This window comes from Lepidochelys kempii, chromosome 1, assembly GCF_965140285.1.
Source record: "Lepidochelys kempii isolate rLepKem1 chromosome 1, rLepKem1.hap1, whole genome shotgun sequence".
In the NCBI taxonomy this organism is placed as follows: Eukaryota; Metazoa; Chordata; order Testudines; family Cheloniidae; genus Lepidochelys; species Lepidochelys kempii.
Window position 1 is genome coordinate 340,122,828 of NC_136380.1, and position 18,929 is coordinate 340,141,756.

At 38.4% G+C, this 18,929-nt stretch overlaps 1 protein-coding gene across 24 annotated transcripts in view; it reads right to left on the minus strand.

Annotated features, from left to right (window-relative positions):
* The window catches only part of CELF2 (CUGBP Elav-like family member 2), a 713,903-nt gene that overhangs the window by 294,356 nt on the left and 400,618 nt on the right, over positions 1-18,929 (minus strand). The window contains exon 1 of one of the 24 annotated variants that reach the window (XM_073328792.2): positions 7,583-8,140. The exons of 22 other annotated variants lie outside the window; for them this stretch is intronic. In XM_073328792.2, the coding sequence (XP_073184893.1) occupies positions 7,583-7,656 (74 nt within the window). In that variant the 5' untranslated portion in view covers positions 7,657-8,140. Of the gene's footprint in view, positions 1-2,067; positions 2,090-7,582; positions 8,141-18,929 lie in introns of those variants that run through there. One more of the 24 variants, XM_073328794.2, reaches the window with a different exon arrangement.

Consider the following 18,929-nt stretch of genomic DNA (forward strand, 5'->3'; position numbering starts at 1 on the left):
ATTTTCAAAGACCACTGTCCTCAGCCACAAGTTAAAAACTTTCAATTGCCTGAGACCATTTCAGGCACATGAAGCAAGCACACTTATCTGACACCAGGCTGTGCATTTTCTGTGTTGTTTTGTGTCTGCAAATCAGAGTTAGCAGGAAAATAGCGTAAAAAATTACCAGGGAAGAGCCAGGATTGAGTAGACAAGAAGGCACCATCATGACCTTGGGCGGGGATGCTGTTAGGATCTTCATTACTTATTAGAGTTGGGAGAGAAAGGATAGCTCTATTCAGCCAGGGCTCCCATTCAATCTTGAGTTGCTCAAAGGACACATAGTGCCCTCACAAAACAGTACAGTTCTTGATAGAGGGAGCATCAGCTGTTTCAACAGGAACTGTCCCCCACACCCCCACCTCTCTGAAAGCAATGAGCTAACACAGGCCAGCTAAAGATAAGCAGCAACCATTAATCTCATTAACGTAGAGTTGAGATGTTCATTCCTCATGCTACACTTATGATATTGTTTAAAAGTTACTTGCCACAGTCTTTTAATATCAATGCATTGAAAAGCTGCAGCCTTAGTGCTGGGATGGTGAGACACCAGCGAGAGTGAGAAGATTTGAGACCTTTTTGTCCCGGTTAAACTTTATTTATTGTAACATGGTGAACTATAATCATGCTTCCTACATGTTTCTACAGGAAGCACTAGATAATTTGCATGGGTTTGCACCTGAGTCAACCAATAGGTGTTTTTGTGTATGTGACCACAGTCTTATCTGGAAGACCAAACTGATTAACCTCTAACTGTCTATGCCATGTGTAGTGACGACTCTTCAATAAACCAATTATAGTTTTGTTTTATAATGACCAGTGTTAGGCATCCTTAGTATATGGGTTACTCCTATAATAGCAAACATCAAAATACTCTGCACCTTTCTAGCAACTACTATCTCCAAGTACTATGCAAACATCAACAAGGGCCAAACTGTGCCTCCATTTCTGCAGTGGAGCAAGGAAGGAATGGGTTGCAAGCGCCCCCTTTGTCCCCAGTGACAGACATCTGAATGGTGGCTAGCAGTGCAGGAAGGGAACCAGGCTCGGCATAGTTTGGCAAGGCAGGAAAGGAAGGTTCCATTCCCCCTTTCAGCATTCCAGGCAACGTGGTGGTGCTGATGTGCTTATGTATGGACCTGGCATATCTTACTCCCTCTCGTGAGTTGCAGGGGAAATGAGTTACAATCTCCTTCTCAAGCTGCAAAACGTGCTGTCCCTTACACCAGGCAGTGGCTCATTATGTCACGATGACTTGGTCCTCAATTAGGGGCCTGATGCAAAAGATTTGGAAGTCGATGGAAACATTTCTATCAACTTCCATGGAATTTTTAATCAGGCCCCAAGTCTCTCAACACTAGTATGAGATAAGTATTATTATCCCCATTTTACAAATGAGGACACTAGGGCAAAGATAAGTTAATTAACCCTCTGGCACAGAAGGGAAGAGAACCAGGATATTTTGCCTTTCAGTCCTGTGGTTTGAAGGCAAGAGACCATCCTTGCTCTCTGTTAAATGTAAGCAATTGTTTGAATCCAAAGGAAAAATAAACCAATAAGCACTGTTGGTACAGTATGTAACTCCTTTGTGAATTGGCTCATCTAGGCATTCATTTAAATACAGTAATTAAGATTTAACACAAAACAGAAGCTGCTTTCAGATGTCATTTTTAAGGCCAGATATCTCTTCTTTATTAATGTTATAATTTTGACTATTGGCAGCTGATTTTCAAGAATCAAGCTGTGAGCAAGGAGAATACATCACTGAAGTGTGTCATATTTATGTAATATAGGCTCACAGATGAGGAGAAATTGATTACAAATCTGTAACTCACTGGATGGATAAAACTGCATGAGTAAATCTCAGGAAGATTTATCTGGACCATAAGAATGAATTTATAGTTTCAGAATAATTCAGCATCTGCCATTCTCCTTTTACATTTACCACCACACAGAAAAAACACAACACAGTTTAAAGCTTTCCAAAAACATTTCTGAAAACCTTTACAAAGAAAGCCAGCAGCTTACTGAAAATGAAAAATGAAATCCTGGAGGGAAACAAGTGGTTCCATCACTTCACATCTGAATACAGAAGCACAGGAATGTGGGTGAAGTAATTATACAATGATGATTCTAAAGGGGAATAATTATTTCACAATTACCTGAGAGCATCACATTTATTGCTCTAATTAGTTTTTATTTTCTAAATAGGCTTTCTAGTTCCTGCATTTTTCTTATATCTATCAAGGGATTTTTTTTCCAGTTTACCTCCCCCACACCCCACCACCCCCACAAGAAATAGCTTTGCCATATATCTATATATCACTGAAGCTTTCTATATTCTGTGACCTTCGTTAGTTGCCTAACCCCCACCATTACTATATTTAATCAAAGAAAATCCTGCCACAAGATATAACATACTTTGTGATTATACAAATTGAAAAATAATAATGCACTACAGGAAATGTGGGATTGCTGAAACAAAAAGACTAGTCCCTCCACATTGGACATAAAGAGTTTAGATGATATGCACGCACTGTAGCACATCAGTGACTTCTTTCATTCTCCAGAGGGTTATTTCTTGTTGAAATGCATTCCTTGCATTCCATGAATTTTTAAAAAGCTGAGATATTTTTGCATAATTTTCTCCCCTATCATTCGTGTGCAATATTTTTAAACAACATTTGGGATTAATTATGAAACTTTATCTCCTTAGCCAAGATGACTATAAAATATCAAACAATTAACTGAAATATTTAGAATTATGAAACTTTTTTAAAACAATCAGTAATTGGTGTTTAATTTGGATATCAAGAAGTAGAAATAAAAAACCTATGTGATTATTAATATGTTGTGAGGGACCTTACTGGAAAAATATATTTTAATAAGACTTATCAGATACTGAACATTGCTAGTACAGGAAGCCTGCTACAAAAATTGTAGGAGAAAAAATGTTAAGTGACCAAATAAAATCTTAATTATTGGGTTTTTATCTGAAGATCTTTTTTCCTTTCTGAAGCTTTTTATCTGCTCTTTCAAGGATATTTTTTCCCTTTTCTTTGCTTTCCATCGATGGACACCAATGTAACCTCAGCTGAGCAAACTACAATTAAGTAGCAAGTCATAAGAATTAAAATAATACCGCTAACCAAATCAAAGAAGGGACTGTTTTCCAAGATACCAACACAAGGTAAGGTTACGGTCTGAGAGAATAACTGATACCAACATACACATTTTCAGCTGGCAATTCATGTTTTGATGTCTGACCATAAAATGAGCTAGCAAACAGACTACTTTTGGCTATAAGTGTCATTTCCTAATGGGGTATCATTTTATTAAATTCACTTTCGTATGGCATTCTACAGAATGGAGTTCTCACTGAACGTTATTTGTAATGTGTTTTGTGTGGGGTGTGTCCACGCGCACGTATCTTGTGTGTGTGCGCGCACACGCACATATTCCACATAAATAATGAAATCTCTTACTCACGAAATTCTGTCTAGCTAATCCCTTGTAAGGCAAAAATATAGTCTATGGAAAAATATATCCTCACTGCTTGCTTAATTAGCGTATTGTACGTACATATATATTTGACTCATCCTTGAGATGAGAGAGTCTCAAATTCAAAGACTGGTTTTTATGGATAATTTATGGCAATTTGCTAAGGAACCCAATCAGTTGCATGTGGCCTTATTCTAGACCCCTCCGACGACATCAGTATCATGTACTTTAATGATTTTATTCACAGCCATCAAAAGTGAAAGTGAACCCAAGTTTGTCCCTCTAGTCAGTAATAATAGATAATACTAATGTTAAGCTATCCCATTTAATCCAAATTTCTCAATAGAAGTAAAAATCTTTGGTGGTGGTGTAGTAGACAACGGAGCCTGATCTCTAAGAAATTCTCAGTAATCTGATCTTCACAGCATGTGATTTTAGAATCCCAAATTGCATACGGAGGTATCTTTTCGAAGGCATTCACTAAGCAAGTTCAGTTAACTTATTTACTAGATTATGGTTCATTAACAAATTTGTTTTTTAAAATATTCATGTATATTTAGGCCTTCTCTTTGAAGACCAAAAGTTGCCCATTACATATAAATAAGCAACGCATGTGGACCATTAATAGGTTGTAATACAAGAGATCAGAAGTTGTTTGGCTGTTGTGAGGTAGATCAATAACTAGTTAAAGTTCTTTCCTCAATCTGTTCATGATAGAAGTAGTGTCCAGCTTCCCATACACTGCCCAAAACCAAGATATTTTTGAATTTGAAATATCATTAATCATGTCTTTAAAACCCTTTTTTTCCCCATAAGGAATTTGAAAATTTCGCACAACAAAATTAATTCATATTTAACTTACTTTGCAGGTTGTTTTGATTCTCTTAGTTAATTATTTAAAATACATGAAAGCAAGTAAGACCTTTTAGTTTACAGGTGAGCTCAGATACCAAATGTCATATTTTCCTTAAATCTCCCAAGTCAGGAAAAAAATAGTAAAGTACTAAGAAAAAAGGCGGTATTTAAAAGTGGTAAGTTCTCTTACCTTGTTGATTATTAAATACAGTAAATAACCCATAATTATCAAGTAGGTCAGCTAACTTTCAAATAAGCTACTAAAATGCATTGACAAGTATTAAAATAATGTGGTTCTCTCTGTTACTTGTTGAACTGAAGGATGAGATTGAGCAGTAGAGGAAAGAAATAATTTCTTTTATAGATACTTCTTAAATACATAGATGTTCTGGAAATGTAGTTGGTACTGTACTGTACCGGTTTACTTAAAAAAAACAAAACCCCAAAAAACAAAAGTTATGAATTTTTCAATTCTTTAGAAGGGGTCAAGTGAATAAAAATGCCAATTTTTAGCTGCTCGTTGGTAGCTACTATTCTTTAAAATAGGGCATTCCTGCTTGCTAAGACTGAATTAAGATATGTTCTACAGGAAGATCATCTGGCAAGGTTAAAAGTTTTGTTTAAGATGATAACTTTGTGTATGCTCTCCAATACATTGTGCCAAAAGTTGAAACTGTTTTATACTCTGATGGTGTCACTCTGGATGTCTGGAACAGGCCATTTTAAGGGTAATATGCTTACATGACAAATGGCCCATCATGTGCAATCAATCTCTAAAACTATGCGTAGCAAAGCCTCCACATTTCATTTACTTTAAAATTCTTTTAGGAATTTTTCTCCCTTAGCAGATACCAACTTAGTCTGAATATTAACTTATATGCGTGGCAAATGATCCCTGAAAATCATAACACTTCACAGCTATTAGATCAGCAGAAAGCAAAGGTTTCTTATTATGATGGAGCAACAGTTCGAGAATTTGTCATAATTTGGTCAATAAAATCTAGTAAATAAGCAAGTTCTCCTCTCTCAGGCAATACACAATACTTACTTATACTTTCTCAGGCAATATACAATTCTCCTCTCTCAGGCAATATACAATACTTGCAGCTTAGAGGACTAAAGTTTCCAAATAAAAGAACAGATTAAATAGCATAAAAAATGCCAAAAATTCTCCATCATTAAGACATGAGTTTTTGGAGATATACTTAGAAGAGGCTGAAGTATGTCTAAAATAAGTTGTATTGTTTTGGACAAGCAATAGGACCTGCGTCTGCAGAATGATTATTCTGTTCAGGATATTCTAGAATACAGGATAGGAGTTTCCTAGAGAAATGTATAAAGGCAGCTGCAGAAGGAACAATTTCACATGGTACTCACCCTTCAAGGGGCAAGAAGAAGATAGATTTACATAAGCCTAAGTGACAACTGGGGCATTATCAAATTCAGTTAACAGACCCATGGAGTTCAAAGATGTCTATTAGCAATATCTTTTCTGACTGACTAGAAGGAGAGCAGGTAGGAATATGATCAAGCTGAGATGATGAAAACAAGGTAATTCTTGGCTTTGACAGGTCATCTCGAAAGACTGTTAGAGAAGCTATCTGAATGTTTAGGCTGTAACTTTGCACATTAACGTATGCTTACAAGGTAATTTATGTAAAAGGAGAGAAATATAGATCCTTTCAAATTAAGCAGTAATGGAATGGTGTTAATAAACACAAGCAAGAAATTCATTATTTTAATTTAAGATTACCTGAATTGAGACACTGGACTTGGTCATTTATGCAAACACTTAGCCATTCTTCACAGTAAATGAAATGACTGGAATGGTATCGGTCATCCACATGAATTATGTTTCCTCCCTTCCCTTTTTATTAAATCTCAGAGGCTTGAACAACTGGCTACCATTGAATACTTCTACTCAAAAAGCTTCTTACACTAGGAAAAGAACATAACACCTTACAAGAAAGTTTGTTGCCAGCAAAGTAAGTAATAAAACTCAGAATGGTCTTACAACAGGGTGCAATATACATGATGATTTGGGAAAAACAAGTTGTAGATGGCAGTCATTATTTCACATACATAGCTTTATTTACACTTCAAACTTAAGCACTACTTCCATCGGAACAGATATGGTATATAGCCAATGGCAAAGCCTCTTACCTGATTCTAAAAGAACTCAACACTTTTATCATTCTGACTACAAGAAAAGCATCAAAATAAAAGGCATTTTAGGAATGTTTAATACAATAACATGGTATTCAGTTTTCATACATTTCCCCAATTGGTTACTTCTTTCACTCTCTTTTTATTTTACATGCCCGGAGTACATGAAAATACTCACCACTTGACAATGCCTAACCGGATGATAATAGAAACTTTTAGATCAAGATTAATAGGACAGACATAAATTGGAGGGATACTTTTCTCCCTGAAATTCCAGCACTGGACATGTTCCAATAAACCTTATCAGTGGTTCCACTACATATGAAACAACCATCCTCACATTAATTAACACTATATTTACCATAAAACCATTGGGACTAAGTCAAAACTGCCTCTAATTTCTGCACTATGCTACACCTAGCTATTTTTACACTTGATTATTAGTATTTCATGTGAATCGGAAAGGGAATTGCCATTGCAAATCCGAGGCTGGACTAGTGCTTAATTTTTATAAGTGAATCTTTATTTATACTACTGAAGGAAATAAGCAACTTGGCATACCAACACCAAATTTAAATGATACATGCAGAAGACAAATATCTGTATTGGAATTCTCACTGGGCAGAAGAGTGCATTTATTTATGCGAGGTTTGTGTGCATTTTTCCATATTGCATCAGCAGAATATAAAAATCATACTTATCTTTCTCTTCCTCCTCCCTCAGCCATCGTTATCAATCTGCCTCCTCAGAATACTAAATATAAGACATGCATCTGCTGCCTTTTTGGGGGGCCAGCAAACTACGTATCACAAAGCAATTTTAAGTTACCGGGGGGAAAAATCCTTACTCTCCCTTAAACACTCCTCACAGAGACTCCCAGCAGCAAGTCAGAGGCAAAGCCAGTGCTTTGTTTATATGCCCAACCCTCTAAGAAATATGAATGTTAAAAAGCTCCCTTATTAGAGGCAGAGGAGCTCAATTTTATATCTGTACACTGTCAGGCATCTGAATCTCTACTTACAGTCTGTCAGAAACTAGCAAACGGCTATCAACCATCATCTCCGGAAGAAAATCCAGCTTGAATGAAGAAGTCATGTTCTTTTCTGTGCACACCGTTCTGGTCTGGCAAATAAGAATGTTTCTATGCTTGTCTGATTCAACAACTGTGCTGGCCAAGAGACAGGCAGGGACAGGTGCGAGAGGCCTCCCCAAGGCAGCAGCCAGAGTCAGCAGTTGTCACATTCTCTCCCCCTCTTGTTTTCCTCCAATCCCCTCTGAAATCTACTGCTGAGGCAACTGTCTATAGAACACCAGGTGCTGAAATGGGAGGCGGAGCCTCTTTCCCACTGCAGCTAGAGTTTAACCCATGCACCTCCGTAGGTGTTCACAATGGGTTGGAAAATGCACGTGAAGAATGTAGGCAAGATAAAACCTTGTAAAACGACTGGAAACTGAGAAAATCTGTGTGTAGATTAATTGCATTACTTCCTTTAACCTTTTACATTTTCCAGCAGTAAGAGCAATTATGACCTAAAATATAGTTCAGGAAGTCGACTTCTTGTTGTTAAATGGAAGTGGACAGCATATAGTCTCATCTAACTAAACTTTAAAAAGTAAAATGCATTAACTCCGTAAAAGCCATTAAAATATTCAAACCAATACTCATTACACTGGCAAATAAATTAACTATTAGCAATCCTATACAATTGAATGTTTTGGACACACACACACACACACACATTACATTGGGATAATGCATGTTCCCATGTAAATACAAATCTCAGTATTGTTAATGAGCCTCTTGTTAAAAATAATTCCACTTCTGAAATTTATAAAACATGCTAGTTAAAACACAAACAGCTCTCACAGTAAGAATATTAAATTGCCATTTAGTGGTGGAAAGATAATTAGTATATAACCTGAAAACATTAGAAGCATTGAAACAATACAAAGACAATTAGTTCCTCGGTAATGGCTTTATATATTCAACATTCCCACATCCAAGGCTTGGCTTCCATTAAGCTTAAACAACCATTTCAGGTTTATGGTAGCAGCCCATAGGAATATGAAGGGTGAAAATATCTTCTCCGCTAACCATGACAAAAAGTAGTCATTCTAATAACAATGGCAATCATTTTATATATAAATCTGCCAAAATCCTTGCCCCCCACTGACATACTTGGGAGTTCAGCACAGCTGATCTAGAAAACAAATAATCAAGACACACACAGAAATTTATACACACTCACCCAATTACTAAAACCAAAGTGAAAAGCTGTGTACATTTTCCTTTATGTTCTTATACTTGTTTGCTCCAATGCAATGCAGCTCTTGGCAAAATAATTGATGTTTACAAAGATTACAGGGTGATCTGAGGACTCTAGCTAGACAATTTGTTATTGCTACTGTATTTTCTTCTCCTTCTGAGTCTCTTTTTTACATTTTGTAATTTTGGATATAACCAATGAAAAAATCAAACAAAATGAAGAAACAAAAGATGACTACATTGGGCACATTTCATCTTTAGCATTTCAAATTTTACACCGAAATGTACTCCTACCGATCAATACTATAATTCGGACCAACTGTCATTTACCGTTAATATCCAACAACGTGGACTAATTGTAAAAAGTTTATTTCACTGCTTAAGACATTTTATCATTCCCAAGTAGAAGAAAGAAAGAAAAACCCTCAGACTGCTAGACGTTTTGCCTATTTTAGAAGTTTAAAGAAAAAGGGCTCAATTAAAACTGTTGCTCTGACCAGCCTAGGAGAGCCGAAAACCTGAAGAAATAACTTCACAGTATTATTAAGCAGTTCTATACAGGTCCTTTTATGCCACCCTCATCAGCATCCTATCTGCAAGCAAACCCACAGAGTGGCAGAAGAATCAGCGTGAAACAGAAATGAAGGAAAGTCAGCACAACTTTCTCCGGCTGGCTGCAGCCCCCTGCCTTTTGATCTGAGGCCTTCCTGGTGGTTAATCCAGCCTAGACTAGAGCTGGATTAACTTTCAATTTCAAAATCTTGCAACTGGAGAAGGGGCAGGTTTTAGCCCTGACGAAGCAGGCAGAGAGCTCAATAAGGATGAAGATATTATTTAAAATAAGAAGTCTCCATCACCATTTGACCCTTTGGGGCCTCACCCATGTGCTTCCCGTCACACAAAGTTTTGTGATGCCTTCTAATTTCAGACAAATACAGAGATTCCTGGCCCTCAAGCTTTACATGGGTCATTTAGGAAGAAGACGGTCTTAATGAATAAAAAATTTCACCTTAAGTAAATCAGTTCTTTGCATCAAAAGGAGGGAAAATCACAAAGAATTGTGCTCAAAATCTGCGTATGAAATAAGGAGATCTGTATATATTTGTCCCTTTCTTAAGGTATGAATGCTTAAAAATACTTCATTAAAACATATGTTCTTTTGAAATATTTATTTTCCTTTTAATTACATGTGAATTAGCTGGAAGACGCTGTAGGGAAGCCCTCTTACTGACTTAAGCCTTCTCAGCAGTTTGTTAAATTCTAGCCTCAAATCCCTTGAGGGAATAGTGGATTCAAAGCAGCTTTTAATCATACTATAAGGAGGGTGAAGTAGTATGTAAGTAGGTCATAGCAAAAGCATTACAAGTGCATAGGTTATTGCTTTATTTAACAACTACAGTGTAACACACTTTTCAAAGCACATTTGCTTTTGCTATTTAAAAGTTAGAGGCAGGACCAGGGTCAAATACAAAAGGAAACCCACTCTGTAAAAGGATACGGAGATTTTAATCAAGAAAAGCTTATTTGGGAAGGGAAAGAGAGAGCTGTATTTGAAGAGTTTAATTTCCAAATATAAATAAGGTAGTGGCTGCATATTCACTTAGTATAGTATCCAGAGGGTAAGTGAAAAAAAAAATCCTAGTGTTTCACACAGCAATATTACAACCATGGTTCTCTGTTACTTTTAATACTGACTCCATTTCTGTGATCAAAGCACATGCTCTCGCAATACTGACTTTAAAAAAATGTTAAGAAATACTGTTGAGTTAAAGAAAGAATGCTTTGGCAGAACTTATCACTATCAAATACTGAAAAATATTGAAAAAAAAATGGAATGGTCCCTTTAATTTTCACAGCATAAACCAAACAGATATAACATGGTCTTTTGGAGCATCAGTTATTGGCTGATTTAGTCACTGTTGTTTTCAGTTGGTATAGTTTATGTTAGTCTAGAGGAAGGCACCCAGGATCGGAAGTCAGAAACTCTTGGGTTCTAATCCCATCTATGCCACTGTGGTAGGCCCCCATTCAATGCCCACTGAGTTCAGAGGAACAGGATCTGGCCCTGGCTGCCTTAGTAAACTCATTTAATCTTTCTGCCTCTGTTTCTCCATCTGTAAAATGGGGACGATAATACTAATTTACCTAACAATGTTGTGGATTAGTCACTGTTTGTACAGTTCTTTGAACTATGTACTATGTCCATGCCAAGTATTCTAGAGCAGCTCAGCATTATAAAAATCTGTCTTTATAGGAAAGGCCCACACAAGAGAGTGAATTGGAAGAAAGATGATAGCTAAGAGTTGCATCACTTTCAAGAGTATGAGCTTGTTCTGATATCATTGCCTTTTATTCTAATTCAGTCTGTGAGAAATCAAGCAGAGCCCCCTTGTAAGCCCTTCAGTCCAGTCTGGCATTGTGCTCATGATCTCCCCCCACCCCCTCCGCCCCGCCCCTGGCGCAAGTTTAACTGTCATTCTTTTAGTCAACTTCCCATCCATTTTTGAACATAGGAAATGCTACTATTGGAAGCACTTCAAGGGAAAGTTTCTGAATGACGTCATTACATAATGAGCTCGCAAGGCAGTCTAGAGAGTTCAAATATTCTACTTTATTCCCCCTCTAGGCCAACGAGCACTGCTGTAGCTTCAGCTGATCTTGGGCATCAGAGCAAGCTTCTAACAGAAATCTAATCTCCCTTACAGTAGTGTAAATCTGGAGCAAACCCCCTTGACTTTAGTGGAGTGATGCCAGATTTACACCCATGTACGTGAGATAATAATCTGCCCAAGCAGCTCTATAGTATGCACATAAAATGTTCACTGTCTTTTCCCAAAGAAACACCTGTGCCACACAGACTACAGGCTAGAAAGTAGTAGCGTACACACTAGCAGGTAATGAATTCTTTCATTTCATGGTTCCCAGTGAGTAAGGGCTTAATTTTATAGCAGATCTCTGGAGGGGCAGGAAGGAAGGGAAACAAGCATTAAGATAAGTGATCTTTTTCTTTCTGTAAAATTAGTATACCTTCTACTCTATTTTCCCTAAATGTTACTGAGACTCAACAAAACTATTATAAATGCAGCTTCACAAAAGCGACAAACATATTTCTCTGTGTGGCATAATCAAAGGGACTGCAAACCGTTACTCCTGAGAGTAATTCATTAATTTTAAGCCGATTCCTGAAGAGAGATTCAGGACTACTCTTGGGAGTGAGATTGTACAACATCAGGCCCTAAACTTCATTTATGGTTTTTTTACTATGCCTCCAAGACTGGCTCTTTATTTTAAACCAGCATCAAACATGTCTTTATCGCATCACATTCTTAAATTAAAATTGTATAAATGTTTCTTGTTTTGTTTTTTAAAAAGTGCTTAGGGACAATTTGATTTAAAAAAATATCAATTTTTGGTTAGGTCTAGTCAATGCAATTTAAGTACCAATAAACATTAGGTACTTAGAGATTTTGTCTGATTCTATGGTCTGTTCCCCCGTAATTAGTTATTTGCAGAAATGAATGTAATTTAAAATTAGTACAGCACCTTGAATTAAGCATTTCCAGAGCCTTCGCTTGAAAAACAATGATATTATGTAAACTTGGTTGCTATAGTAAAACTTCCCACTCTCTCTTGTTTTCCTGTTTTATACTGATACAAAGGTGATTTCATCAGACTGTGGGTATAAGGCCTTTGTTCTATTTGTTGAGTAATAATAACGTTATCTTTTCTAAAGCAATTAGGCAAGATTTTATGACAAAAGGTGAACATTATTAACAGCGTATTTTACATTTTAAGGAGGGGTTTTTAAAGGTATTTGGCTCTAAAATGGTTCCTACTCAGCCTTATGTTCTGCAAATACTGTCAACAGTCATCTGTAAGAAGTACAGTCACAATCCAGCAAACATTTACAACTGAATGTAGAGCTCAGTACCACGACTACAGTAGTTTTAGTGGCTTCACTGGGACCATGGCATGTAGGATGGGGCTCTAAAATCCCATTGTTAATTTATAGTTCTAATGAAAAGCATTACTGCTGAAGTGAAGGTCGTACTTGTGTGTACTGCTGCATACCTCCGTATGTATACACGTATGTGCATGTGTGTGTGTGCACGTGTGTGGGTGTACACGTGTGTGAGAGAGAGAGAATTTTTAAGAGCTCATTCTCTTTCACCCCTAGTCCTCCCATAACCCAGTTATTCATTAAGTCCTTTTATAACTGGCATATTCCCCACAGCACAAGTAGCACGGAATGATCCTAGCAACAGAGTGAATGGAACAGCCGTTGCTTATCCGGGAGAGAAATCTAGGATTCTGCTTGCACTGGGCAGTTCCGATTTCCTACTAAGTAACAGCTGCTCTATTCACTGAGCAAAAAAAAAAGCCTCTTTTCCAGACAGTGATGGAGAAGAAACATAGGATGGGACTTCATTATTGCTGGATTTGGGTATTAGTCCATTCCCAAGTGAAATGGAATAATATTATGGTGGCTAAGGTGGGAGGCAGTGCTTAATTTGTGCCAGGGTTTGCCATGGCTGAACCCCGGGATCTCTAGACTTGGCAGTTCATAGCCCCAGCACCTCTGGGCTTGCTGCATCAATCAGAATGTAAAAAAAAAAAAAAAACCTGCTTGAACCCAGCACCTAATTGCTTCAACCCTGGCACCTCTTTCAATACAAATTAAGCACTGATGGGAAGAGTTGTATATCTGGCTTTGTAAACTGGGCCATCCCTTCTGAACACGTGCAGAAGTCCCTGCCTCCCTTCAGAGGAGAGAAGCGGAGTTCCAGGATCACCTAGGATATGTTGTCTGCTTGGGATTCTGTGGGCTGTTTTGTGCAGTTGGGAGATTGACTGTTTGGGGGTGGATGTGGGGGAGGCGAGAGTGAGTGAGTAGCTAGTGAGCAGGGACTGAATTAAACCAGTAGGCGTGTAGGGTGAGGGGTTGAACTCATCAATGAAAAACGGGCAAAGGTAGGAGGGAAAATATGGGATGGAATCAAAAGGGGAAGATGGCGGGGGGGGGGGAGAGAAACATTAGAAAAGAACATGGACCCAACCAGACTTTTTTGGGGGGGGGGGAGGGGGTACAAGATGCAAATAGGATCGGGGATTTTAGTTCAAGTGTTTACCTCTACTGTTAAACTACCAAGATGTCTGTGTAGCCCACCTGATTGGCTAGACAGACATGACTAATGTAACTTCCACCCTCCCTTCACCTCATTCTGTTTTCATCATTTGTTGCTGTTATTGGCTGTATCTTACCTTATTCTTAAATTGTGCGCTCTTTTGGACAGGGCATTCCATGGGTGTTTTTGGTTTGTGAAATATGTTTTACGCACCTGGGTGCTCAGAAATAAGTTACACTACTATGGCTATACATAAAAATCTATCTTTACGTAAGACTGCTATTTCCAACAGACAAAGTCCACTATAACAAGGCAACTGCAGCGAAAAGTGCAAAAACTGTAAGACATTCTAAGCGAAAGCTACACCCTTTTCCCTTGGTTAGTTTTCTAAGAGAGGATCTCACTTTAATTTTTCCTGAACTCCCATTTCCAAATTAAAACCTGTTGGTGCTGAGACTCCTGGTACTGGAGATGGTCAACATTTGGGATTCCCATCTCATGGCAAATTTTGAGATTTTAAAATTTTGTTTCATCCCTGATCAGGGGAAAAAAAGTCAAAACACTGGAGTTTTTCATGGATATTTCATTTGAACTTTTTAAAAATGGTTTAGTTTTACTGGCTGTCAAAAGCTTTATCTTTGATGAGGGCGAAACATTTTGTTTTAATTTATCATTATGTCATTTATATTATAATTCGTAACATAAAATTGGAAACAACAGAGTGGAACTGAGATAGAAATGAAATATTTTGATAATTTCCCATTAAACATTTTGACAAAATCCCACAAAAGTTTCAGTTTCAACAAATCAGCATTTTCCATCAAGAAATTGTCGGCCAGCTCTGATGGGCACATTTTGGGGTCTCACTAAATAATAAAATGTGCATGTATCAACTTTGCACAGAAAAGTCTCTCTGCATGATTCACTTGAACAGCACTGCAGGGGAAAACCAGACATTGCTGCTGCAGTTCAGGGACAGCTCGTATCTGTGATTTTTAAGGGAGTTATATAACTCTCCCATTAAAATTAAATGTGGGCTGAAATGCTGCAGACAAGTTCCCAAGCTCTAGAGTGAGCTTTTCCTCACATTTTGGTTGAAAATACATCAGTCATGTTTAGTTAGGAAAAGGCTAAAATAAAACCAAAGGTCTTTTATAGATGAAACGAGGTCGGTAAGAATGAATATATAAAATCTTAGATTTTCTGATCACTCGCAGAATTAGATGGGCTATTAGATGGGGTGGGATCTGAGTTACCCAGGAAAGAATTTTCTGTAGTATCTGGCTGATGAATCTTCCCCATATGCTCAGGGTTTAGCTGATCGCCATATTTGGGGTCGGGAAGGAATTTTCCTCCAGAGCAGATTGGAAGAGGCGGTGGAGGTTTTCGCCTTCCTCTGTAGCATGGGGCACGGGTCACTTGCTGGAGGATTCTCTGCTCCTTGAAGTCTTTAAACTACGATTTGAGGACTTCAATAGCACAGATATAGGTGTGAGGTTTTTTGTAGGAGTGGTGGGTGAAATTCTGTGGCCTGCGTTGTGCAGGAGGTCAGACTAGATGATCATAATGGTCCCTTCTGACCTAAATATCTATGAATCTATGCATTTCCTTTCTACAGGGGCCTGATACTGCATATGCAGACTGAGCGTGGCTGCTGGATCAGGCCTTAAATTCAGTAACATAACATCCACATCTCTTTATAATGTGTGCAGCTATTCACCTGTGCAAGTGGCATCGTTGTCTTAATGGTCTCTGTCAGGTTGCTGCAGCTTTATCCTCTCTTCTCAATTAGTTAGGTGGGATAAGAAGTTTCCACACCCTTTATTTCTTCCTCCAGTTATCCCCATTTCTATTCAGCAGTGGCAGGCTATTGTCTAGCACTATGCTGAAAGACTTTTCTTGAACATGACATGCTGATTTGCTATCATGGGAACGTTCCAGAATGTGCAGTATTTACTCCTCACCCACCTCAAGGTCAGACAAGACAGCTCAGGGGTGCAACCACCAACTAGTGGCTGAATGGGAGAAGCTGTCCCTAGAATGCTTCTGAAATTTTGGAGGGCAGCCAGGGGGCTAGGGCTGAAATAATAAGAGTTATGCATGCACTCAAGTATCCTCTCTCTAAGAGAGGCAATTGCTGAATGACTCAGAAGATGATAGGGTTACCATATTTGAACATTCAAAAAAAAAGAGGATACTCCACGGCGGGGAGGGGGGGTATTTGCTTACGCCCCCCCTCTCCTGGCCCAGCCCCCACTCCAGCCCTTCCCCAAAGTCCCTGCCCCTCCCTGCCCCATTGGACCCCTTCCCCAAATCCCACCCAGGCCCCGCCTCTTCCCCTGAGTGTGCCGCATTTACCCCTCCTCCCCCCCCGCAAGCGCTGGGAGCTCCATCCTCAGTGTTTAGCGGTCCCACTTCTTTCTTTGTTTTCTTCTTATTTATATGGCTACAGAATCTTTTACTATTGGTTTTAATTCCCTTTGCAAGGTCCAACTCTACTTGACTTTTAGCCTTTCTCACTTTATCCCTAAATGTTCTGACCTCAATAAGGTAGCTTTCCTTGCTGATCCCTCCCATTTTCCACTCCCTATATGCCTTCTTCTTTTTCTTAATCACCCCTCTGAGATGCTTGCTCATCCAGCTTGGTCTACAACTCCTGCCTATGAATTTTTCCCCCTTTCTTGGGATGCAGGCTTCCGATAGCTTCTGCAGCTTTGACTTGAACATTCACTCTCTTTCTTGAATGATCAACTCTTCTTTGGGGAAAAATAATAATGGCAAAATCCCGGATGTTTTTAGATATTTAAAAAGTCCTCCCGGATGGCAATTTAAGAACCAAAACACTGGACATGTCCAGGAAAATACAGACATATGGTAACCCTAGAAGATTAAAAAGTATGATAGCGACTACAGGCATATATATTTAAATAGAAAAGGTGCCCATGCCCTTGGATCACAAAGTCGAATGGGGACTAAAACTGAAAGTTATTGCCAGGGCTAGATAGTGATGTGTTTAGCGGACATCCCAGGTATTTTGCATGTAGAAATAAACAAAACTTGAACTTGGTTACACTGAAATGCAAGCAGCAAGTCAAATGGCTACGTCCTTGCAAAGCAGCTAGTGACCCGTTCAAGAGTCTCTCAATCTCTTCAGCACACTGGAAGGTTCACAGACCAAGATACTCTTCCACAAGCACAAGACTCAGAGAACAAACCGTGTAATCCAAACGATGTGGTTTTTAGGTTTCCTATTTTATGAATGAGGTGGAAATTGTATACATAATGGGCAAGCAAAAAACCTGTGAGCCCCGGCTTTTCCAAAGTGTGTACCGTGAGTTCACAGAATTAGTGGAACGTCAAATATCAGACCTTTAAATGGTCACCAGACAAACAAAGCCATTTACTATATGTTATTCATATACTGAGCCAGTTCCTGGATAGTCATTCTCAGTAAACACCAATTAAAAAAAAATAAGATGTGGCTGATCCTCCCAAATTCAGATCCAGATCCCAGCTTTTCCAACACTTGGGAGTGCTCAGATATGGGGTTTCAATCATTCCTACTCTATCTAATAGAGATAGGTAACCTTGGCACAATGTTTAGCTTGCCAAGGACAGCATTCAAATGAGCTTAACTGAGACTTTTGCTTTAGCTGCAGGATAAAATAAGCAAAAGCAAAACAAAAAGCCGGGGTTTATTTTGCCACAACAATAGCGTTAGAGGAAAATTCCAGTTTTGATTTCCTCTGTGGGAATGCCAGCAGTCCTGTTTCATAAACTCTAGTGATTCATCACTATCCCAGGCAGCCAATCATTCGACAGGTCAAGTAGAAATGGGCTGTAGTGCCAGCAGCTCATGCTGCCCTGATAATGCATGTCATTCCCGGCATGGCGACATGCTTTCTCAACAGCTGCCATTTTCAGTTACCTTTTATATGGCTGACATACAAGTAAATGTGTTGGAAGCAGTAAAACAATCATAGGAAAGCAAAGATAAATAGCACCTGTACTAGATAATCTCTGACGACATTAGAGAGAGGAGAATGATATGTTTTGAGAAAGAATTTCTGCCTTTCAAAACAACACTTTACTAGTGGGTTGGTTTTTTTTGACAGTGTGTTCAAACAAACCCAGGGATTCATTTGGACTGTAATCGTAACATATATGACCGTGGGGGGGGGGGGAGGGAAACAAACTTCTCACCATCCACTTATGAGAAAAGCTTTTATATATCTAAGTTCTTCTCGAATTCAGTGATGTTCACTTTAAGAAACACAATTGTTATGTGAAGTGTAGGAACCCCAAAACACTCATGAACAACATTTTCTTTTTCCCTTTCAGCCTTTATTCCATATCACGTAACTTAAATTCACAAATTGGTAATTTAATAACTGTCCTTTTAATTAAGAGAAGCTGAATACCTTTCTGCAGAACAAATGTGACTGGTATCTTAGAGGGCAGAGCAGTCAAAAAGCAATGATTTTTTAAAGTTGCTTCACCACGCAGTAAAAAGACACAAATAATAAACTGGTAAAGGGATACCCAATAAAGTTGCTGAAACAAGATTTCAGACATATAGTGTTATCTATATTAATGTATAGGTAATCTACAAATGAATGTTACACTGAGACTTTCTGGTTACTCAAAAGGCGTTCAATTAGAAACTATTACAGAAAGCTCTTCAAGAGAGATTCAGTTGCCTCTTCTCATTTCCTCTACAGACATAAAAATGCAAAACATCTATGTTTTCTTATTTGAAAGAACCGGCCCCTCAAATGCCAAATGAAAGCCACTCTGCTCTCGATATAAAGTCCTCTTAGGCATCTTGCTTTCAGATTTCATCAACTTAGGAGTTTTCAGGGCTGTAAGCAATGAACTTTCCATCAGCAGCATCTTCAGCTAATTAACCCTCCTGATTACAATAATTAGTATTGATTCACTCCTGAATGACTTCTTAAGTATCCAAGCACGATCTA